The sequence below is a fragment of the Echiichthys vipera genome (genome assembly GCF_963691815.1).
Source record: "Echiichthys vipera genome assembly, chromosome: 15".
Lineage (NCBI taxonomy): Eukaryota > Metazoa > Chordata > Actinopteri > Perciformes > Trachinidae > Echiichthys > Echiichthys vipera.
The window spans coordinates 8,792,801-8,818,759 of NC_139840.1; the positions used below are offsets into that span (position 1 = coordinate 8,792,801).

At 39.6% G+C, this 25,959-nt stretch overlaps 1 protein-coding gene across 1 annotated transcript; it reads left to right on the top strand.

The window, feature by feature from the left end:
- Positions 1-17,557: 17,557 nt before the first annotated feature.
- Positions 17,558-23,243, top strand: LOC310958045 (alpha-amylase; the record flags this gene model as incomplete). The annotated part of the gene is made up of 10 exons (XM_083928843.1): positions 17,558-17,613; positions 18,160-18,334; positions 19,014-19,160; positions 19,806-20,003; positions 20,140-20,370; positions 20,944-21,077; positions 21,345-21,567; positions 21,697-21,818; positions 21,943-22,068; positions 23,054-23,243. Exons 2-10 carry the CDS (start codon positions 18,167-18,169, stop codon positions 23,241-23,243), a joined length of 1,539 nt encoding a protein of 512 aa, XP_083784969.1. The 5' UTR covers positions 17,558-17,613; positions 18,160-18,166.
- Between the last annotated feature and the right edge of the window lie 2,716 nt (positions 23,244-25,959).

The following is a 25,959-nucleotide window of genomic DNA, read 5'->3' on the forward strand; positions in this document are numbered from 1 at the left end:
AAAGCAATACTTCATTCTGTACCTCTCAAAACGCCCTGTGAGTGTTTATTATTATTATTATATTATTATTATTTATATAGCTTTTAATAAAGATTCTACATATTCAACCTTTTACTTAAACATGTACTGACTGAATCGAGCAGTGAACAACACATTGATATGACTGACTAGTTAACAAAGAACTTCCTATTTACATATGCAGACACACACAGGCCAACACTAGCACACATTTTGTAATGTTTTTGGCCACTTGATGAAGACCAAGATTCACTCATCTTTTATCTCTGTTAATATTAAAATGAATATTTTTTTTTTATTTCGTTAACTTATTTGTAGATCATTTATTGATAAACATGCTTTCAGTTTTGGAACTACAGTTCCCATAATTTAGGGACTTTTGGGGGCTGTAAACAGGAAGTATAATGGTGACATTGAGCCAATCAGCTGAAGAATGTGCCCACCTCACGCACACTTCAGACCTGGCATAGCCTACACATTGTTTTGGCTGAGATAGCTGCAGGTTATATGATGGAGATATCGAATATAGCCTTGAGAGACGGGAAAATATTGTTTTTTAGGTTGTCAGTGTCAGTGGCACATCTTTAATCTTCAGTTAAAGTTATTTATGAGTGATGAATTTCATCATTCTTTTCATTTATATTTGAGCATCATCTCCCTGTTAATTGTTTAATTTGATCCTGAATTGTGAAGCACTTTGAACACTGCCATCATCAGTAGAACAAAATAACCCAAACAGGTTAACAAACTTTACACACACAAATCCCCCCTCTTCTTTATGTTTTCATGATGAAAACCTGACGATCAGTACTTTGTCACTCCATTTTTATATATAGCTAAATTAAAAAAACACAAAAGGCAAACAGCAGCGGATCAAAAAAAGACTTTCTCCTAAAATAAAGTAGTGACAGCCCACATTTCCAATCATGCCTAGTGCTAGACTGAGCAGTAGTAGTTTGTTAACTTTAAGTTAAGTAGGCCTACATTGATTGATTTGAGTGTTTGTAATATGTCTGTCCAGATAATGGTAGTTTTGGTAATTGTCATTTTTGTGCTTGTTTACAGTTGTAGCCATTAATGAGGTGGCTGTATATTTTTGGAATCCAGCTGCAATACATTGGGTCAGTGGGGGCTCCTACTGAATGTGGGTTCTGGGGTAGCCACCCCCTCTATAAGCCCCACTTATGCATCTCATGCAATGTGTCTCTTATTTGTGCTGCCCCTTTAACTCTCCCACGCCCCTCTGGGAAGTGCACCACGTAGTTTGGAAACCTTTGCTCTACACCAAATCCTGGGGGGGGGGGTATCTGGCTCTTTAGCTCCTAGCCCACTTTTGATCACCAGCTAGTCACTGACTTTGTGTGACTTAGTAGGCAGGTAGTGTAGCTACAGTTGATCTACCAGCTGTTAAACAGGTTGACAACAAAGCTGGTAAGAGTAAACCAAAACAATGAGCTTAAAGATAATTTTTTAACTGCTTTCATGTACTCAAAACTCTTATTTTAACCCATCTCAGCTATTGTACCTTCTTAAATTCTGCTCTTAATAAGAGATGTTGGCACCACCCAGAAGACTTTCTTCTAGTTCTAACATCTGGCAGTCAAAGAATGCCTAATCTTGGCTGTAAGGAAAGGAAGCTGCTGGGTGGACCTGCAATAACATAAAAGACCATTATGGACATTTTTGAGTGACGTTGATCTATTGCCTTTTCAGTGGAGGTCCTTACACTTCTTTGGGTAAGACTTCAAGACGGAGATGGCAGAGCAGCTGGGTTTACATCGTAATGACCTTTGTTTGGTCTCATAATGCCATAACAAGTCACTGACAAGTGATGCTGCAGCAAAACCTCATGGGTGCTGCAGATTAGTGGAGCCCCGACTACTAAGATATTCAAGTGTTAAGTGTGTCATTGTGTATGTATGGGTGGAAGGTGCAGGGGAGTGTGTAGGCATTTTGTATGTGTGCATGTGGTATGTGTGCATTTTTTTGCTTATACTCAGGCTTGCTGCCCGTGCACCCGCATAAAGCCGATAGGGAGAGCAGCATGTCTGGAATCATTTAAACAGAGTGAGAACACATTCCCGCATGTGGAATCATTCCTCCCAATAGGAGTGTCATTGTTTCCAAAGACAGCTTTGCTTTCGCCATGAATCAGGTAGCATTTTTTTGAAATATAATTTATTTTTCCTGTCATCTATACAGGTCTTTACAAAAATGCTGGGAATGAATCCATGCATGAGGAAGTTATGACTGTTCTGATCTAAGAATTGGGATTGATGCAGTTTGGGAAGGATGAGAAAGACATATACAATAATGTAATATATAAGCTTTATACATTATGGAGAGCATGCAGAGTGAGGGATGTACTGTATAAGAAACAGAACAACAGCGCTGTACTTAATCAACAAAGCAGATGAGAATAGTGTTGTTTAATTTTTTTTATTGTCAACAATATGAAAACCCCAAAAACAATAATGTGTCATTCAATTTCTCTCTGTGACATTTTCCCAAACTCACTGGTCCCAAGTGAGTCTTTAAAAACAGGTCACAAATGTATTGTTTCATCCTTTTTTAAATAGGCTCAGTAAGGAATTATTGCATATGTTGGGGACTATTTTCCACAAAGGATGAACACATTTTGTGCTCTACTGGGGATTTACAGTGGCAGGATTGTGTATGTGGGCATGGACTCAAAATAAATTACAGTGCCCAAGTTCATCATAATAACATGTTGACCAGAGCAAGAGTGTGGCTAACCGATGTGTTTAATGGTTTTTGCACAACAAAGTAGCTCTATGGCAGAGATCAATAAGCCTAAATAGGTTTTGGTAACACAGAATATACTTGTCAGACATTTTAGTTTTCATCTCTTCATGAGATGCGTCGACAATAACTAAAAATATAGAATATCACCATCATTATGCTTTAAGGTACACCATCACCCATGGGGCGATTTGAGGGGTACAGTATGAAAGTATTGCTTTTCCTTAAAAAATATATATATTTAGTCTGAATTAGTATTTACATTTTTTTTTACGGGTTTGACAATGGCTTTCTGTCACATTCTGTTTACATTGTACCAGTCAATAGCATTGGGCATTGCAGGGTTGCCAGGGTTGTCTGTTGTGAGACAGGAGACGGGCAAAAACAAGAGTCAATATAGGCCAAGCATTCACTCGATGGACTGAGATAAAGGAGTTCAACGGTATTAAAATGCACGCCAAAATGGCTACGTTTCTGCTTGATCAGTAAGCTAACTTTCATGTTTACTTAGCTGTAACAGTTGACTCTAATGGCTAACGGTAACTGTCAGTCAAACTCCTCTACAATACTTGGTTTTTATGGTACGATTTGCCAGAGGGGATGGGTTCAAACAGACTCGAACAGACTCCGGTCTCTGACAAACCTGGCAACCTGAGTGGCGGAATTATTTTCTGTTGTTGCGACTACGATCTTGAGACACTAGATGGTGGTGTTCTACTCATTCTCCATATTCAACCTCTAAGTCAAAGTTCTTGGTTAAAATATGTAGACCTAGCGTTAAAGCAGCATTGTTCCTTTTTAATATCTATAACTATTTTTAAAACATTTTGTTCTTGGAGTTCATCATACTGTGCTGGAATGATCAACTTATACCATCATCACATTATCACTATATTTTTAGGGCTTGGTACTTGGTATAACCTCATGATACGATACGTATCATACTACACAGGTCACAGTATGATATATATCGCAATAACTGTTGATGCTGATAATTGATCATGGCCTACAGAGAATTTACTACATCAGCTGTTATTTATTATTTTCTTTAACGCGACAACGTAAAGAGTTATATTCCTACATTTTTAAACTTTAAATGTCTGTATAAATGTTTGTCTTGAATAAAGACATTCCGCTGTTTGTGTAGTGTGACACTGCCGTGGTTGCCATCTATTGGCTTTATTGTGACTGCACCATGGTAATGATTATTTTTTTCAAATACCGTCACTGCATTTGCTGCTTTATTGATACAGTAGCATCAACACATGGGTCAGCAAGGAGTACATCATGATATATTGCTGTATCAATATTTGAAGTGCTCCTCTTCAAAGCAACTGCCAAATTAAGCCAAAGAGAGTTTGCTTCACCTTGTATGTCTCTGGCACACGAGCAGAAAGTACAAGCTGTAAATTCATTTCAAATATTTAAATTGTTAAACTTTACAATATAGTACCAAATTTACAAGTTTAGGATAACAGAATCCACAAGCCAAACTGTGTATGCTAGCTTGAATCCCATGATGGTCCATCATGTGCAGTCATTCAACAACATTAAAGACTTAATCTAAATTTAAAACTCCCTAAATAATTTCTCTCGATACTCAAAGCTGCTTGATGCACCACTTTGTGGCCCTGTTTGTGAGAGTTGTAGAGAGTAAACGGGCAGTGAGTCACCAGTCAAATGTATGGCTCTCGTTGTGGTGGCACAGGCGGCCAGCCACATAGTTGCCTGTGGTGAAGGCCACTGCACAGGCAGCACTGGAATAGAAGTTTATTACTGGCCACCAAGTTGAGCCCTGCTCACCAAATTGATACCTTGGAACAAATATAACATTGAAAATCACATATACGCATAAACTGTGAAACAAACGCACACCCATGCACGTCTACACTGCAGGGATGGAGATGAACGCACACAACACACGCATACAAAGTTAAATACTATACTTTGTAAGTTCCTGTTTAGGTGTAAGTGGGTGAGAAATGTGGGCACATTGTTCAGTCTCTAAGAAAAGTTACAATAGGTCAGTGAGGAGAGAAGCCTAAAATAAGATGTGAGATTGAAGGTTTTCTTAAAGTTTGAGAGGATTAAGGAAAAGGATAAGAATAAGAGACACAAGTGGTATTCTGTATGTGTGAAGGAATCTTCTACTTTTATGTGTTATATATGACATAATTCACCCTGGAAAAAACATTTATCTGATCTGTTTTTCCAGGGAGAATAAGAATGTCACTGTTTCATAGAAAGCACTCTTTGACAAATGTGACAAGTGGCCCTGTCAGCCATCAAGACATGATATCACATCAATGCCTTATGGCTGCAGCTATGTTACTGAAACCAGTAACCCACATGTCCCAATACTGGGTGGTTTGTCAAACAAGCTCCAGATATGTGCTACACACACTTAATAATGGTCTGGACTTAGGTTTGGCTCCAGACGTTTGGCCGAAGCCCGATCACACTCAATATAGCAAATACAAATGACTGACAGACAGCTTTTATTGCACTGTTCAGCACTTCAGGCAGCACAGTAGTTATGATCATGAGTAATCTTATTTGCGATAGAGAGTCTTTGAAATATAGGGCACATCTCTGAAAGCAACCTCGACTGTAAATATTCGGGCAATGACCTGACTCATAAAAATGTTTCAGTTAAGTTATTTTGGGTTTTTTGTTGCAGTATCTATTACTGAAGTTAATGTACATACGTATTATCAGCAATGTGTACTCAAAATATTAATAGTGCCCTGTTAAGTTAAGTTTCTAAATTATAAAAAATATTATATTATTAACTACTTATATGATAGACTTATTTGTATATTAATTTGGTGATCCCTTGAGATCTCTTCTGGCACCAACATGAGGCTCGCAATTGTGTAAAAAAAGAAGTACAATTTTAATGTCCCCCTATGGCAGTTTGGCTTGCAAACAGCACTGAATAGAAATGAATATATAATATAACACTATAATAAAGGTATACACTCATAGACATTTCAGATTGCCATGAAATTTGGTAGAGATGTCAAACTCTTAGGTTTAAGAGATTATGACCAAATGACTGCAAAACCAATGATGTTCTCATCAGCCTAAGCTGTACATTAGCATCAATGTACTAATTAGAAAATCACCACAGCATGACGTCAGGCTGCGTTTCTCTAATCTAGTTGATACCTTTTGTGTTTTTTGGCATAAAGTTACTGCCCACGTTCTAATGAATTGGTGGACTGGCTTTTTTTTGCCGCAATGCCTGCTCTGGTGTGAATGTAGCCTTAGCCCTATTAGACATCACCATTGCTCTTTTTTTCTTTACTCCCTTTATTTTTTTACTACAGGCTTTGGCAACATATTTCCTTTTTCATGCCAAAGAAGGAAACTGAAATTGAAACTGAAATTGAAACTGAAATTGAAAGTGAGAAAGAGAAAGAGAAATCTCAGTCAAAGGTGCCCTCCTCTGTAAGCTTTAAGATTAAATAAACTTGCTGCCCACTTCTATGTTGCACTGGTGGAGTCAATGGGCACGAAATGACTTACTTGCCCTCCCCCTGCTTGACGAGGTGAGCTTAAATTGGAGCCAAGGGGTTTTCTGATTGCCGGGTTTGTTTGCTAAGCAATTTGTTTTGCATTCAACAAGTCCTTATAGAGACACCTAGTGTTAGAAACTAACCATTGCACCCACACATGCAAAAAGCATGGTGTTAATGGTGTGTGTCCTCTATGAATGCATCATGTTTTGGGATGAGCAGATAATAGACAGAAAATAGACACCATGGGGCAGGTTGAATGGGGTGAATCTCATTCAGCTGCAAACTCTCACAACTCTGTAGGCTTTCATTTTATTTGGCTGGAAGTGCATTTTTCCAGAAGGCCTCATGGAAGTCCTCCAATATTAACTTCCTGGATATTCTTCAGGGCCTCTATGTCTACATTCATTCTCATACCCTAATGGTACTCTGGCCAATTTTACGGTGGTGGTGTGTTTTTGTCAGGGTAGAATAGAATTATAGAAATAAGGTAGAGAAAGGGTGCGTTTAGAGGGAAGAAACACCAGAAAGGTGGAAGAAAATACAAGCGAGAAACACAGTAAGTAAACACAGTGATCACACATGAAGATAACTAGATGACATTAGTGTTAGTGCTAGACAAACAGTGGGAGGAGGAAAACTGTGATTCCCAACATTGGGTGCAGGACCCCCATAAAGGGTCACACGAGGAAAGTAGAGGAAAGAAAACAACTGCTACACAAAGTTTCTTGTTACTTCTCTTTCCCTTTCTTTTAATTTGTCACCAGTTTGAACGTAGTATCAGTATGTCTTTCAGGTATACTTTTTTATCATGAACAACTGGGTTAAATGTGTTACAGTATGGAAAAAAAGAGCTTTATTACTCCACCTCTTTCTCTCATTTTTCTCTCCATCTCTTCCTCCCTCTGTCTTTTCCCATCTCTGTCTCTCTGAGAAAGAGGCCATTGTTTCTCAATTAATACACCATGTGTTTGGAGCGCACATGACTGAGGGAGGCGCAATGCATGAAAGATTAATAGCTAACAGAATCCCCCACATAGGCCATCAATTAGTAGTTACAAGTATCTACACTTTGAAATCTTCCTGTGGTGTTCTTTGTGAAGTCGAATATGAGTTGGTAATATGACGTTTAAAGTTGAGTTCCCAGTTTTGTGACTATAAGACATGGGCTGAAACGGATTGAAGAGGTAAAATATTGAAATATGAAGCAACTTTAAATAAATTAAATTAAATTAAACAAATTAAATTATAATCATTTTTAATTTCCATAATACATCTATTCCAGCAGTAAAAGATTGACTGTAATTCCGTCAAAAGTAATGCGAGACTAACTTTATCTATTGACCCGCCTTCCCCTATTCCACCACATGTGTGTGTGTGTGTGTGTGTGTGTCTATACCAGTGCCTTAGACAGAGGCAGTTTTTGGCTACTGTAATAGCAGTGAGTAGAGCAGTAGAGAAGCAGCCAGTTGAAGACAGGAACTTGGACAGATCTGGCAAACCTTGGGCTAGTTTACGACTGAAAACAAATAAAGTCAGCAGAGAGCAAACAACGGGGGCTCAGCACGTTTATACAAAAGCTCATTAGTGTGAGATCAGGTCAAGGTTTACACTCAACCTCTCCCCTCTCCGTGCCAAATATACAACCTGTGATTATTCCTCCTTAAGTATAAGCTTGAGACCTACAGCACTGCGTCTTCGCTTTTAAAGACTTGTTGCTATTTTTTCTTGAGGGAGAGGATAGGAGTGTTTAAAGAGATGATTTCAGTGCTGTAAAGCTACCTCCTCTGCCACAGACTGACATCTGCCCCGCACATTGTTGCGGTTTAGCAAGGATGTTCATCATCTAGGGAGCGTTTTGGGCTGCCAGTTAAATCCCTTAAATTTCCATTCACCAACATATTTGATACTCGAACAGCAGTTGTCCCTCACGCTCACTTTATGTTTAGTGAACCCTGGTGTCTGTCGAAATGACCAATCTAAAACAAGCTAGAGATAACCAGCAGAGTGAGACTGAGGTGATATTGGAGGATATGTTTGGGCTGATGTGGCCAATGAGTTGAGGCAGGATTACAGCATGTGTTTGATAAAAGCAAGGGTGATATTGTGTTATTTGAAAGATGCCTGCCTGCTCTACCCCCCTCACCAAGCCTTGTCTTATTTTCCCTCCTCCGCGCTCTGGAGGAGCAGAGCACTGCAAAACAAAGGAAACTCTCTGTATCTCAAAGCCAGCAGTGATATCATGGAAAAGGCTGACAGGCAGTCAGGTGTGCGAGAGAGTCAAAGGGATTACTGCTGCTCTCAAGATTCAATGATTTTTTGCAAATGTGATTTATCTGAAGCTTGCATTCATATGGAATTCATTCAGAGCTTTCCACTTTTAAAGCTTGTAGAAATAGTTCCTAAAATCAATAACGTAGTTTCATCATTGCTTCTTGCCCACTGACTGCATTTCTTAAGAATATCGTGAAGTATTGTTAAAGGAAATCCCGGAAAAAGAAACAAAGGTGAATTTAAGTGTTCCCCAAAGCTGCGCACAATTCCCTGTTATTGTAGAACAAAAGGTAACAAATGTCTAAGGAAGACAAACTTTTCAGGAGCAGTCAGTAGTACAAGGGATCTCGGGAATTTTCCTCACAGTAAAACTGTTGCTCAGCTTATGACCATGAAAGCAAAGCTCTCATTTCCCGCTGACTACTGTGAAAGAGGATCATAAAATTGACTCCATCTGTAATTTTATGGTGAACTTTCCAGTCACCAGCAGCACAGCGGCATTCCTTCTATTAGGTTTCACTGAATCCACTTGAAGGCATGTATTGCATATGCATCTTTGGGATAAATTTGGCCTTTGTGGATAGCTGTTTAATATAAGTGTCTCTTTTAAAGTATTGAATTGGGTGAATGTGGCAATATTTGACAGTGAAGAGAGATTATATGCGTCATAACATGAGTTGGATTAGAACCGTTATTCCATTATCATGGGTATAATTTTGACTTATGTTTCTGAACCTTTGAGGCACTTCTTTTTGTGTCCTTTTGATAATAATAAGGATAATTAAGGGGGGATGAATGGGCCTTCACACACCGGTTTGTGTTGGGGAAGCCGGACTCGGCGCAGCCGTGCCTTTACACAACCTCGGGACGTTGCACGGAGGGCGTGGGGCAGTGGGCTATCTATCGCAACTCTTGCAGTGCTTCCCGTGTCCCCTGTGTGGTGCTAGAGAGAGCACTCTTTGTGTTGCTCTGTATCAAGTGTAGAACGCACAACATTTTAATGTAAATTGGATTTTTGTCATATTAGGCTGACTTCCTGTTACCAGTAGGTGGCGCTGTGACTGTTGGTCACTATTGGAACGTGGTCCTCATCAGGCCTGGACTCTCACAATGTCTGAAAAATGTGGTGCTGTTTGGACCCTATATGTTGTATCATCCTGTCAAAAGGGGCGCTATCACTGTCAATCAATATTAAGATGTAGGTGTGTTCAGGCTTTGACTCCTGTCATGCATGAGAAATTTGCAGATTGGACAATATATGCTAAAATTACAGCTACTTCCTGATTCTTAACTATTGCAAAAGGCCTTACTTTGACACCACGACGGTGAAACAAAGCAAAAAATAGAAAAAGTGCCAAGTATTGTTCTGTCAGACTTGTCTTTAGATGATACTGGCTAATTTTGAAGTCAATCGTGTTAATCGTCGAGTTTGTTAAAGTATGACGTGCAAAAGTTGAAGAATGGCCATAAAATTCAAAATAGCTGACTTCCTGTCAAGTTTAGGATATTGCTCTAAGTGGCTTTTTTTGTACATCTGGAAGAGTTCTATATGCCTACCGGTTTTCAGAAATGTACGCCAATCTGGGAGTCGGGCTGTTTTCTAGGGGGGCGCTAGCGAGTCACTTTGCCACGCCCATTGCTGAACACAGTGTAATACCCCTGAATTATTTTTTAAGGTTGCCGAGTATTTGAATATGAGAAAGCCTCCAAAAAGGCGATTCACTTGCCTTCACTTTCCTGACGTTCGTCAGTACTCAGGCCCTAATTATGATTTCCAGAGGGCAAGCTGGACTTGGGCTTTGAGTCAACAAATTAATAACAGAATAGATCTCTTATCAACTGGGGTAAGGGTGTTTAAAAACGTGGTTGTTTACCAGGCAGGGTAACCCCAGCCCCCAATCTCTAGGATGCTGGCCTGACTTGCGTTGTGGCTGGCGTGATCGTGACACACATCCTAACAGTGTGTGATGTGAGTGTCAGAGATAAAAATCACTTTGTTTACATCGTTTTCAATTAGAATGTCCTAACTGTCAGCTTTTTGAGATGAACTTTAGACGGACACCCCGTTTCTATCTGTTCCTTTCACGTGTGTTGAAAGCTTCGGACAAAGAACAACTGATCATGAAGTTAAAATTATGAATTTCTATCATTGTAGTTAACAGGCAAGATAAGGTAGAGCCAGTAGAGTCTCGGAGGAAATGAGTTCTCCCCGTGTCTGTGTGTTTTTTTTCCGGGTTCTCCGGCTTCCTACCACAGTCCAAAGACATGCACGTGTTAGGTTAATTGATTACTCTAAACTGCCCGTAGGTGTGAATGGTTGTCTGTCTCTGTTTGTCTCTATGTGCCCTGTGATAGACTGGCGTCCTTTCCAGGGTGTACCCCGCCTCACACCCTATGTCAGCTGGGATCGGCTCCAGCCCCCCCTCGACCACGCTAGGGACAAGCGGTTGAAGATGGATGGCTGGATGGATGCTTTGGTCAACATCTGTAACTTTGGTTCACAACCACCGATCTATCTAAGCTGCAGCAGGAAGCTGTTTTCAACAAAAAGCTCGAAAAACTTACTGTACACTAGCCACAGCTTGTCTCCACTGCCCCCAGTTGATTAAAAAAAAGGATAGAAGCATGTGTCTCTACAGGAACCTGTGTGTGTGTGTTGATCCAGAACGTGTGTGAGAGAGATGGTGAGTCAGTGTCTTAATCCGTGAATTGCCTAAAAATTTAAAGGCATTTGAGTTTGTGTCTGCAAATGTGTGTGTGTGTGTGTGTGTGTGTGTGTGTGTGTGTGTGTGTGTGTGTGTGTGTGTGTGTATTAGCAAGCTTTAGAGCGAGAACCTCTCCTGGGGGACTTCCGCTGCTGCTGTTATTCTTTGCAGTGAGATGGAAAGCTTTTCCCAACATCTGCATAACATATCATCAAGGCTTGAAAATAGAAAAAAAAGGACTATACTGGGCTGAAACTTTCCTTTGGAAGAGCCTGTGGATTTCACTTTATAGGATTTTTTCCTGTAGGACTTTTTCCTCCCTTGTATGCTTGGTTAAACTGAGAAAACCTGAAAAGTTCCCAAAATTAGGATTATTTATTTTAAAAAATTGAGGGAGAAATGTTGACACACTTCTCATCAGAGCAAGAAACACTTTTTAGTACACTTGATGGCATTAATGGGATTATTAAAAACCCATGCAAAGGTAAGGGCAGTAAATCTCTGCAGTATTAAGTGAAGCGACAAATGGTTTAGATCAGACTGTGGACCATAAATGTGGTGAGAGGTCCATTAGACACCTCTTCATCCAATAAATAGGTTTCCAAAACCAGTGACTGATGTAACTTTGCCCATTGAGTTTTATGTAGTATAATCTTGGTCACTCAACTGAATGGGCTCAGAGGTTGTCAACCCCATAGTTACGGGTTAGAAGAAGTTTAGGTTCAGATGTTATCTTCAATTAACATGGTAAATCGCTGTTAGCCTGGTTAGGTACCCGTGGCATCACTTTGTAATGCTCTGAGAGCCCCATTGTGAATTCAAACAAAACCAACGTTACTTGATTAGGGTTAGGCGGCAAATTAAATTTCACAAATGTCACTACAGTTCTATGAATCCTGGGTGACCGCCAGAGGTATGTCTTCACACTGCATATCTAAGGTCACTTTCACACATGACCTGTTTGGTCCACTTTAAACGAATCCTGGTTCATTTCCAGGGACAGTCTGGATAATTTTGGGTGGTGTGAGAAACAAACAAACTCTGGTGCGGAGCAAACAGGGAAACTCTGGTCTTGTGGGTCTGGATTCGCTTGCAGTTCATTTGAGGTGTGAAAGCAAATCAGACCAAATATGGGAAGTGAACCAAAAAACAGTTGTAATGCGGGCTGGTGTAGGTGAAGGTTATGGCAAGCAATGGTAGCAGAAGCTCTGGTTAGCTGAAGGGCTCGGCAGACAACGTGGGATTTCTGCACAACATTTTTATTATAATAAACATAGACAAGGCACCATCTCTTATAAGTATTTATACAAACAAGTATTTATACAAACAAGACCAGAGGCCAGGGTTCCTACACCAGCACATTACAAAAAGAGAAGAAAGTAAAGGGAGCCGACACTCATGGTGGAGAGTGGAGGTGTGTGTGCTCTTCTTCATGTCCAATTCTACATACTAAATGAAAAATAATGATAATAATTAATATGGCCATTATTTCACCTTTATAGCTTATAAGCATGTTGCTAGGTTACCATACATAAGCGGCTGTTTTGACTATGTGACGTCACAGTGTTTGGTTTGCTTGACATTTTTGGTCCTGTAAAAAAAAAAAAAAGTGCAGTGTGAAAGAAAACCAAACGACCTTAAGGTCAGTGAAGATAAAAAAAAGAACTACGTGGTAAAGTTGTGATTTGAGTTAAAATACTAACATTCCTGGTGTAAGTTAAGAACGTTATGTAAGAAGCAGTACATAAAAAGCTAGCCTACTTCATTTAAACAAAATAAACCCTATAACTGTTTCACACACAGGTCACGAACATCGTTCTCCCAGGTGGAAATCCTGTATTTGTCTGACCCATCCACCACCCAAGTTTTCCTGCTTAAGTGGGTTTTTGGTCTTTTAATATTACGCCATACCCTTGTCGCTCTTTGTAATACATCTTATTGTGCTTGCCTCCCGGGTCAAGCATTTGAGAGTGATGAGTGATCCAACTTATCAAGATGATAATATCCTACTGAACCAACCGAGTAGTGCCAAACGACCTATGGTAGTGATTTACAACTGACAACACTGATTCAGTCGGCTGAATATTTGAACCGGGTGGTTGCTTTGTGTCTGCAGTATCATTTACACTTGTATGACCGTTTTAACTCTGCACACTGTCATTGCTTTTATCCAGCATGCCATGTGCTGTCTGTTCAGCAACAGCTCTTAAACCTGAGCTGTCCGGCTGAAAAAGCAACCTGAGGTGTAAGAAGACGAGGTACATGCAGCTTCTTATCCTTACCCCAACTCTCTTTTTTCCTCTGTGGTTTTAACTCCTCCTTCTCTTTTTCCACTCACTCCCTCTGTGTTTTTCCTCATTAGCCCTGAACGACAGCAGCACCCCCTTCACTATCTCATACACTCTCATTTGTCTTCAACTGACAGCCCACACTCACCTCTCATTCTTGCCTCTCTTCCTGCTGACCCCATTCCTCCCCTTTTCTTTTTATTTCTCTCTCATTCCTCCTCACTTTCTCTCACTCAACCCCCGGGCTTTCCCCATTCGCTATGACTCTTCTACTTTCCCATGACAGAACCAGGGGTGGGAATCAAATGACCAGCCTCTCTCACTTCACCTGGTCTCAAAGCTCAAGCTGTGAAAGAAAGCTTTGTCCCCAAAACCCTTCATCGCCTCCGGAGGTATGTCTTGTGTTGTCCATACAGGAAAGGACTTTGGTCTGGCTGGAACTTTTGGGGCCCATGGGAAAATGTGAGCGAGTCAGGGCCTTAACTCTCCCTGACATCTCCTCCCTCTGAGCTGGATGCGTCATTATGTTGAAAACCTTATACCAGTACTTCTTAAGAAACCTTAAAGTGACTATTGATATTTTTTTGTAACAATATGTCACATGACAGTGTGAACAGGATCGCTCGTAGTGATGAACCTACCGAGCATTATCACCTGAATCTGCAGCTCACCTCGACTTTGCGAAACTTCAGATTTTCAGCTCACTGTTAAGTTTTGTGGACCGCAACTTTACTCATATGGTTCACTCTCACCGCTCTCATAGTGTCATTTTCAGCCGCAGCACACAGCTTTTCACCTGGTGAACATAGTGGAGCATTTAACAGCTAAATATGTCCTGCAGGAGTTCATCCTGACCAACAGCAGATGTATGATATTATTGTAGTGTAACTGCATGGTGTAAGCAACTGTTCGTCATTAAGTCAAACACATCAGCTTAAAAAGTGATGACATGTCAATGTTGTGTTTACAACTTGTCTCTGCTGCCCCCAAGTGGCTAAAAAAATCAGTTATTGTAGGTAAATGGGAAAAAAAGCAAATAAATAATACTGTTCAGATAAAGATTCACACATATTAAATTGTTGTGTACTTGTGTCAGCTTTTGTCTGGACTATAACTAATCAATTCAAATAACACCAGAGAACAGTGCTGTTACTGTGAAAAGGGCGCTTTAAAATTAGATCTTTATCCCTTTAGTCCTTATGTGTCAACACTCACAGTCTGCACAGAGTTGAGTTATTAGTGAGTGTTTCTACCACAAACATGTCTGGGCCCCCTTACTTTTACATGCCTGTGACCCGCAGACTCACTGGGAGGAGTGACCCGGAACGAAACCCAGTAAGGCAGGTCAGATGTCCGTTTGACACACTCTCCGCAGGAGGGAAGGGAGGGGCAGGAGCTGGGTCAGATAGTAAGCAGCTGGGATGAGGCATGATAAGTCACACCAGGCTTTATTTACAGAAGCTTCAACACACACAAACTGTGTAAGTTTCAGGTACTGGACCCTTTTAATGTTGCTTTGCTGCTTTAATTTGGATCCTTATTGAGAAACAATGTGGGGAACAATCACATACAATCAATATTACAGCACAGTTTATGCAGATTTCTTCCTAGTTTATATGATATATTCATAGTTGATTAATATATATATATATATATATATATATATATATATATATATATATATATATATATATATATACAGCAGTTTCCCTCAAAAAACCATTGGGGGAGCTATTGTTATATGAAAGTACACTCCATAACCATTATAATTTACTGCTCAGGCTGGCAGTTATAATGTTATGGCGCATTAGGGTGCAGCAAATACTTCAGGATAGTTAATATGACTGTACATTTGTACAGAATAAGTATCTTTCAACCCTTGTGTTTTGTTGAGTCAAACTTATTCTCACTGCAGAGTCAGATAAAGACAGACAGACAGACGGACAAATGTATACACACACTAACATTAGCTTAAATGTAATTGTCATGCAATTAGGAAAAGTCACGGATCATGTATCAAGGTAATAAAATAGTGTTTTTGAGCTGCTACGAAGGACCACAAGACACACGCAAAGTCTATCTTATCTGAATGAAAAATAATAAATGTGGAAGTCAGGACGTTGTCTTCCAAGCACTGCTGTGTAGACATGGCTACAATTAACATTTTACACAACACATCCGAACAACAGAGTCACAGACAAAAGCATTCGAAAACAATTGATCTGTCTCCCGAAGTATAATTCAGTACTCACCTACAAACATTCATGATAGTGGCATAAATGCAGCTGTAAGGAGGGCCGATGGATATTCAGTAATGCATGGTTTAGTGTACTGTAAAAAACTGTCATAGTAAAAAGGTGGAAAGGAAGTGATGGAAGAAGTATTTAGATTTTACTCAAGTGATAGCAAAATTATACCCCATTATTAGTAAAAGTCCGGCAGCCACTATATTACTCAAGTGAAAGTAGAGTTGCAAGTAAAATGTACTTGAATGAATGATAAATGATTATCTCCTGAAGTTGTTTGGTTTTACAAAAACAACTCCCTTAAAGTAATCAAATTAATTTTGAGGATTAACCTTATGTGCTAAAATACATTTCTGTCCTGAGCTGACACACTTGAAGCATGATCCTAAACATAACAACTAGTAACTAAGCGGAGGGAGCCCCTCATGGGAAAATGCTTGTGTTTTGTCAGGGCTGATTACGTTAACTGGTTTTAGATAACATATTTGACCTCCTGACCTTCTCACTCGAGTGTAGCTTATCTGTATTGGTTTTCCTTGATAAGAAGCGGATAATAACAAAGTCAAGTTGTACAAGGACTTGGGATATTTTTTAACTGATGCACATACAACTTTTGGGTGTGTGATAACATCAGTGATGTAAATGTAAACTGACCCTACTATGGTAATTTTAATCAAATAAGACCAAGGTACCAGGCTTGGAAATATGATGAAACTTGCGCATTTTTGTACTCACTGTGAAATTCATCAGTCATTTGTTAATAAAATACTTTTAAGCAAATATTCCTGAGTAGTTTAAGACTTATTTTAAAGCAGACTCAAAGTTACATTCATATTCAACTCGGAAAGCATCACATCTTTATTCTCCTAAATTTCTCACTTCTCACAAGTGTAACGAGTGTTACAAAAGATGCTTAAAAAGCATTTAAATGCTGTTTTATAAATACTTTTCCTCATGTATTATTGTCTGTCTTATTTGTTTCACTTGTTCAGGGGCCAATACAGTAAAACATAACCCCACTTACATACACACACACACATTGCATGCTTCAGTGTATACTGAGACACGCATTCACACACTTACTTACAAATTGCCCACTCACATTTTTGGTTTTCACATTAACATCCTCATTGTTCTTTCTTATCATTGTTGCACAAACATATTGAGTTAGAAGTTTACCATCACTTCTATTATTTTCAGCAGTTTGAGAATTTTTAAATCTCAATAACTCAAATCAAAATCAAATAAGCCCTCTGGGTTTTTTTCCCCTCTTCCTGCACTCTTTATTATGTCATTTTTGTAAATTCTATGTATGTTTTTAAATTAAGCAACATTTTAAAAATGATAACATAAATTGCTAATTTATTTAATAGCATTACCTTAAAAGAAGAAACCTATGGTTAACTTCAAACTTCCATGCAAAAAGCCAAAATTCCTAATCAGCTTTAAATGGGATTTGGCTATTTCTCTCCTGGACAATAACTCACTGTTATCAATGTTATTCAACATTTATGGATAATGGCCAAATTCATGTCAAGGAAAGTTATATCATTACATAAACTATCACAATTTTGATGAGGTATAAATAAACACACACGCATGTGATGTAAAAAATCATATACAAAAAGCACCTTATACAGAATTTGCCTGCTTCAGTCTTATATACGATTTGCCCCAAACAGATTCTTGTTCCAGGTCAAAGTTTTGTAATTGGGGAAGTGAAACTGTTGCAACATCTTTCTGAACTGCATAAACAAATACTAAAGCAGCATCAGTCTAATCTGTCCTGTTCTGATCGGTAAGAGCTTTAAAATGTATTTTTGGACATCTTTGTAATCAGAGCATGATGAATCTTATAAATCACTTAAAAAGGTCTTGTAGTTAGTTGAAATGTTTTAGTGAGATAATGTTGCTGCTGAATCCTTCAAGTTACTGCCACATGACAAGTGGGATTCTTTTAATTATAAGTTTCGGTTTGTTTTGATCTGCAGATAAAATTCAATGCAGCGGATGGCACTGTCAGCAAATTAATGAGAAATGATTAGGAACGTTTTGCGATCTTTGGCCTTTTTTTAGTCTCTTTAAGTGTTTTTGTTTTTTTTTAATATTATGTAAAGACATTATGCACACCTGACATGTTTCTCAGTTTCCAACCTGTACCCGCCTCCACGTTATTTATCCTTCTACTAGTTTTGAAACAAGGTGGGAAACTATAAGAAAGAAGCACCTGTTTAACTTCTGTGCTGATAGCGGCCTATGTCTCATTGGTCCTGGAGAGAGGGAAGAATAAGTATAAATACCAAGAGTGAGGCAGCAGGTGAGTGTGGTATTCTTCCTCATCCAGGGAAAGCATGAAGTTCTTCATTCTGGTGGCTCTGTTCGGGCTTGGCCTCGCCCAGCACAACCCTCAAACCAAGCACGGCAGGACCGCCATCGTGCACCTGTTTGAGTGGCGGTGGGCAGACATTGCTGCAGAGTGTGAGCGCTTCTTGGCTCCCAATGGCTATGGTGGCGTTCAGGTATGTATGACTGAACACGAGAGCTTCTAATTCTGGAGAAAGTTTTGAAAGAAATGTCTATAAAGTAAAAAAAGTTGCTCAAAAATTGACAATGCCAATATATTGTATTTATCATTATTATTGTTATTCACACTTAATGACATAGAAACGTTGCTTCTTCCTTTCAACTTTAAGTTAAGTTAAGTTTTGTTTCAGAAGTGTCTGTGTACAGTATGAAGGATGGTTAATTTCAAACAAAAAGCCTTTCATTTAAAATAGGAGTATTGATGTCAGTGAGAAGATGATTAGACTTTGTTCAGGCTGATATAAAATACAAATTACTAATCTTAATCTCTAACTGTAAAGGTGTACTCTAATGATTTGGTATTGTACTTGCATAAAGTTGGAGAAGCCACAAGAGTAAAACGGTAAAAATCAAAGCATCAGAAATAGATATATCAAGCTCCAAACACTACATTTCCAATAATGTGTCTCCATAGTGTCTTTTATTTGCCTTCCCTGAAATAACCCTGCTGATGTCATCATGTTTCCACAGGCTGGGTAGTAGATGATTAAGCTGAAGTTCATGTGTAAAATCACTGCCCTTTTGATAACTGTATAGTACTATATTCTATTTAACAGCAGCCGATTCCTGTGTTAAGTGATACTTATTGTCATGTTTTTCCTCTGTGTTGCTCAGATCTCCCCTCCAAATGAGCACATTGTGATAAACAATCCCTGGAGGCCCTGGTGGCAGAGATACCAACCAATCGGCTACAACCTGTGCTCCAGATCCGGCAATGAGAATGAGCTGAGAGACATGATCACCAGATGCAACAATGTCGGGGTAAACTACAGTGATTTAGAGAAAGGCATTAGGAACAATTTTCGTCTTTGTTTGACAGCACCTCGTAAATCCACAGCTTTGTAGAACACCACAAATTCTTACCAGATACATTACATAACACTGGACGCTTTGTTCATTATAACCAATCCATTTTAACAACAGCAGCCAAATCAAATGAATGTGTCTGTATTTAAGAATTCTCACTGACACTTTCATTTGATTTGGCTGCTGCTTTTTTGTTTAGATAGTTTGCTTGATTTCTAACACAATCACAGTAAACCAATGGTGAGCCATGCAGTTTTGACATTTTCCTGTGAACTTAGAATAAGTTAATGTAATGGATTGGATTTATAAATCGCCTTTCTCAGTACTCAAGGCACTTTACAGAGTCCAGGTTCCATTCATTCACACAGACATACATACATGGTGGTACGATAGTAGTTACAGCTGCCCAGGTGAAGACTGACGAAAGCATAGCTGCTAACAAGCAGGGCAGGGCTGGGGTCGAACAGCCGCTGACTCGCTCTACCAACTGAGCCACAGCTGCCCCTAGTGTGCTAAGAAAATAAGTGAGAGTGAGAAAAGATAGAAGGAAAGTGTTGATAAGTTGTGTTGCACCAACAATCCCATATCTACCTACCCCAGGTCAACATTTATGTGGACGTTGTCATCAACCACATGTGTGGCTCCGGCGGTGGAGAGGGAACCCACTCTTCATGTGGAAGCTGGTTCAGTGCTGGCAGGAAGGAATTCCCCTCTGTCCCCTATACCCAGTTGGACTTCAATGACCATAAATGCAGGACTGGAAGTGGCCAAATTGAGAACTATGGTGATGCCAATCAGGTAATGAATGTTATGAAACACTGATTTTTAGCTTATTACCATTTTTAAATTCACAGCACCTTTCTCAGGGATCCATACAAGAAACCGTTTACCCCGAAGCTTAAATTGTGATGTAAATGCTCATTTGCTGCTCTAGGTGCGTGACTGTCGTCTGGTCGGTCTGTTGGATCTCGCCCTGGAGAAAGATTACGTCAGGGGCAAGGTGGCCAACTTCATGAATAAGCTGATTGACATGGGTGTGGCTGGATTCAGAGTGGATGCCTGCAAGCACATGTGGCCCGGTGACCTGTCTGCTGTCTACGGTCGTCTGCACAACCTCAACACCAAGTGGTTCTCTGGTGGCTCCAGACCCTTCATCTTCCAGGAGGCAAGTTTTTCAAAATGTTTTTGGTTTCTTGATTTTCACACCGAACTGGTAAATTATGTCAAAAAGACAGAAAAGGATCGACCAGCACACAACCATCAACTTCCATTTTAATGTAGACGCATGTGTCATGTAGAGTGACTTCAACTTACCTCTGTCTTTGATAGTGGCCTGTTTTACTGGTATATTTTGCATAGTGCCAGCAAACAAACTGCCGCTTATAAAACTAATGGTGCATTCAAGTGCATGCTTGATAGCTGACATCCACTTACCAGGACGTGAATGAAATCAAGATGAAAGCACAAACACATGCACACTGGGTCCAAGAAGATATTACAAGTTGACAAGCACTTGTATAAATACCGGTCCTACTGATACTATAGTATAAACAGATAAAGCTGAAGGTGTTAAACTAAGAAAGGGTGGTAAGCTGCAAAAACAAGAGTAAATGTGTGGTTCTTATTACTGCTGAATCAAACAAAATCCTACTTGTGCAATTAGTTTTTGTCAATCCACAAATCACTGATATACGTAACAACACTGAACAGTATGGATTATGTGTTGATTTCCCTCTAGGTTATTGATCTCGGAGGTGAGCCCATCACATCTAGAGAGTACTTCCATCTGGGAAGGGTGACTGAGTTCAAATATGGAGCCAAACTGGGAAATATCTTCAGGAAGTGGAACGGCGAGAAGCTGTCTTACACCAAGTATGTGTGCTTCTGTTGGTTTGCCTAAATCACATATCAAATTGATATAGTGGAATGTTTATTGAACTACGATAGCTACAATCCTATTTGTAGCATAAATGTCTGTTTTTTTTTACTTGCTAATTGTGTTTTTAGAGACAAAAGTATTCGTACATAATTGACTGAAACTGTTGCATTTAATTTTTTTTAATTAAAGTAAAACTTTATCCGAATATGAATGTTTTAGAAGTGAGTACCTCATTGGTAAAATTGTATTCCTGTGCGCAGGAGCTGGGGAGAGGGATGGGGTTTCATGCCCAACGGCAATGCCCTTGTCTTTGTTGACAACCACGACAACCAGAGAGGCCATGGTGCTGGTGGTGCAGCCATCGTTACCTTCTGGGACGCCAAGCTCCACAAGATGGCTGTCAGCTACATGCTGGCTCACCCTTACGGAGTAACCAGGGTGATGTCTAGCTTCCGTTGGAACCGCCACATTGTCAATGGAAAGGTAGTTCCTTTTTTAACTCACTTTTTTATCCAAGAACTGGGTATTACGTTGAGTACAGTAACCCAGGAAGAAGGCAGTGTATTTGGAACTTTAAGTTGTTTCACTCATGTATCCATCATTATCCTGTAGGATCAGAATGACTGGATGGGCCCTCCCAGCCATGGTGATGGATCCACCAAGTCTGTTCCCATCAACGCTGACCAGACTTGCGGAGACGGATGGGTGTGCGAGCACAGATGGCGTCAGATCAAGTAAGTCCTCTGAAAGCAAAAGACATAGAGCTGTTGCCCCTACATACACAGAATATTATATACTGTGCTGTAGTAACATAACAGTTTTACGTTACGATTGTATTTTGTCATATCTCCTCTTCAGGAACATGGCTATTTTCCGTAATGTGGTCAACGGACAGCCTCACTCCAACTGGTGGGACAACCAGAGCAACCAGATTGCCTTTGGACGTGGTAATCGTGGATTCATCGTCTTCAACAATGATGACTGGTAAGGACTTACTGCTTACTACTCTTACTGGTACTGACAAAATACTTATTTCACCTAATTAAATCAAGTAGTAACCAGATTAAACAAATTTAACAGGACAGGATGCAGATACATTGCAGCATCTAACAGACTCTGTGATATAAAACATAAATAATGATGAACAAGCAGCCACCAATAACAACAATTATTTGCATTTCTATGTCTTTTCATATACGGTTGGCTATAAAATCACATTACTTTGACTGAGTAAATGTAACTGTAAACCTAAATGTAAACTTAAATTTAGTTAATTGTCTGTTAAGTTACTAACCACCAAAGAGTGAGTTAAAACAATGGTGACTGATCATATGATCCACTAAGTAAAGCACTTGTACTTGCCCTTTTGCTGAGTATTCCCTCGCTAGATGTAAATACGCCGCCATGTAAGTGATGCTGCTGACAGTGGTTGGTCTGCCGGCCCAGATAGTCACTAACAGTAATGCTGCGTTCACTTGTAATCGAGAACTTCTGAGTCAAGCTTGTAGTAAGGGCAGAGTGTAATAGGAACATACTGTATGTATGTGTATATATTTAAGAGATTAACATATAGGGGATTGACTGGAGGTAGAGAGGTGAAAGTTTAAAAAAGTTTAAAAAAGAGCATAAACAAAAAAAGTCAACACAGTGACCATGACCATGACAAGAGGGAGGGCTCTGAAAGAACAGTTACAAAATACCGCCACTAGAAACAATGCAATGTACAACTTTACAAATGAGTTGTACACATAATTTCCAACACATAATATAAAGTTTTACTATTTTTCTCATTTGGTTCATATAAAACCTCATCATATAATATAAAACTGATAACTATTGGCTTACACCTCCTGTTTGCATCAGGTTTTAATATAAAATACACCAACTAAGAAGGCAAGGTCCTCCCAGCAGTTTCATTGGGACGTTGTGATGGTCTTAAAAACAATATATACCCTGTCTACACCTTCAGGAACCTGGATGTCACCCTGAACACTGGCATGCCTGGTGGCACCTACTGTGACGTCATTTCTGGCGAGAAAGATGGAGGCAGATGCACCGGGAAACAGATCCATGTTGGCGGTGATGGCCGTGCTCACTTCAAGATCAGCAACAGAGATGAGGACCCCTATGTTGCTATTCACGCTGACTCCAAGCTGTAAAAACATCTTTTACAACTTCAAATAAATATTATTGAAAGATAAACTTGATTTTTTTTTTATTTCCTTGATACAATTTAAAAAAACTAATTCAACTCAAAGTTTCAAATTAGTTTTTTCATTGACTTTAGTTTACTTTAAACTTGCACGTGGAAAGAAACAAAGGCCATACAGTATAATTACGGTTATATACATTTTTTTAGAAAGAATGTGCTCTTTTGCACCTGTAACCTGCCATTGTCACTTCAACATCACTGCATTGAAGTATCTCTTTGAACTGACTGCACTGTCAAGTGTGGAAAACTAAGAAGTTTTGATAATTTACTTTTCTCTTGAGAGTATGCACATCACATCACATCACAGTATGTGGAGATCACCCTTTCTCAGTGAAACATACAAAAATTCAGCATTTGCCATTCACACATTCACATCAAGAAAGGTTGAAAAAACAGAGTTATACAAAAAAATGTAAAGAAATTGTGCAATAAACTGTTGCATCATTGCATCAAGTGTTAAAACCTACCATCTATCTTTGCCAAATTAAAGAAGAACATACATGAATCACCCATTTTGAGAAAATCTGCCCATCTGTTAGTCAAATCTGTTCAGATCAGACGTGGAGATTTATATGATGATACTGTTTGGTCGTCATCTGCTCAAAAATTAGTGTTTCTCAAACTTCAGTATCCTTTAAAGCCCTTGAAATGACAAATGTTCTGCTGTCATCCTGGGATGTTATTCAATATGTAGAAGGCTAAAAGGCTGTCAGAAACTTTGAACACTGAAGGCAAGTGTAAAAACAAAGTTACAGCTTAAACTCTAACAAAGAACAGAACAGTTATTACCAGCTGCGACAGTAGTGCAAGTATTGATTTCACCTTCCAAGTCTTTGTGTGTGTGTATGTGTGTCATCATAGCAAAATGTTGTCCTGGAGACAACCTCTGTAGCGGGAACTTACACAGAGGCATCCCATCTTCATGAAATACAGTCATGAAACAGGTCTATAGTTTGGATCATAATGAAGGTCGAGTTTGAAAATGTATGTGATCCAGGCAGTGGAACCTGGGCCCCTAACTTTAGGCGCCTGGCCTGATAACAATGTAATTTACAATCTCAAAAATTTACAGGCGTGTAGTGGAGATCAAAATGAAGCTCTAGCTCAAAAATGGCTGTCGTCCGAGCAAATTCATGAATGACAAACAAATGGTTTAATAATGGAATTATGAGTTCTTGTTGTTTTGTAAATGCTTTCCAAAAGCTGTTTAATCAGACAGTTAAATGGTCAGTGAGTGTCCTGAACAATACCTGCTATGACTGTGAATGTCCTTCCTGCATAGTGTATTTTTCTCCTCCCCTGGGACGACTCCTTGCCGTCACACTGCAGCCACTTCAGTTTCACCTGAGTGCAAAACTGGCATCTCTCATTAGGGCAGCATTGGGGCCCAAAGGGCCAATGAGCCATCTCTCAATCTTTACTTCCTCCCTCTTTCTGCCCGTCCTCCTGCCCCGTCACCCTCACTTTCTGCCTGTCTCCATCTTCACAGCCCTCATACTGAGTCCCTACCATCGACAGCTCACGACTAGTGACACTAGAGTGCCAGCCACCAGAGGTGAGACAGCAAAGGTGATGCCTACCAGAACATTCTGCTCATCTCCGTTGTCATGGCAACATGGCACATGAGCAGAGATAACCTGGGCATTTCTTAAATGCCTAGCAGAAAGAATAAGAAAAAAGTCATTTGACACAGGTAGGTCATATGGTTTCTAATTTGTTCTTATGATACACAGATAGACGTGCTACACGACCTTAGAGTTTCAATGTAATTTAGATTATATAGAAAGCAATGTCAACATAATGGTGATACTGCTCACTGCATTCTCCTTACTTCTGAAAGTATCTTCTGTGAAGTAAAGTTTAATTACCGACACTACGTGCCAGTGATGAATCTTTGTTCACAAAATGTGCAAGCAAGAAAGTCAAAGTGACAGAGTTGCAGGGGAAGGATGAAAGGAGACCATTGGACTAGCCTCAACATATTGTAACTGATAAATTATTGACCCTCTCTCCATCTCTTGGTCCGGCGGCTGTAAGGGCCTGTACCTTCCGATTAGCTGCAGAGATGTCACTGCAGCAGACCAGGGTCTTTGGTCCTGTCATCCTCACTGATACTTTGTGACATGGCTGTCAACGGTGTCCCCATCCTGTTTCATATTTCATACGGTGCACCAGACCTGCCTGTCACATCACCCAAGGAGAAAGACAGTCATCAACTCACAGACCAAACAAGTGAGTTTCTGGATTTATTCAGCTGTCTCCCACTGTAGGTGAGGTTAATCCCGATAAAGACAAGAACCACATGCTTTTCAACATTTTTTAACTTACAATAATTAATTTTCAATCTTAAATAGTTGCCTTGCTGTTTTGTCGGAACAATGACAAAAGATTGCATTATTTCACTTCTATCTATTTCAGTAATCATGAACCTTTTGCATGCAGTAATCTTCAACGCAACATATCATGATTCCATTGAACAATGTGGTATCTGTGCAACATTCAGCTACATTTCACATGGGGGCAGTATTGAAGCAAGAACTATGAAACAGAAGCTTTTTCCAAACCAGAATTAAAAAGGTCCATGAGAGATTTTTCTCTGTGTGAGATGTATTTCCTAACTGCTTGAAATTCAATGCAGAATTATTCAAGATGCGAAAAGAATG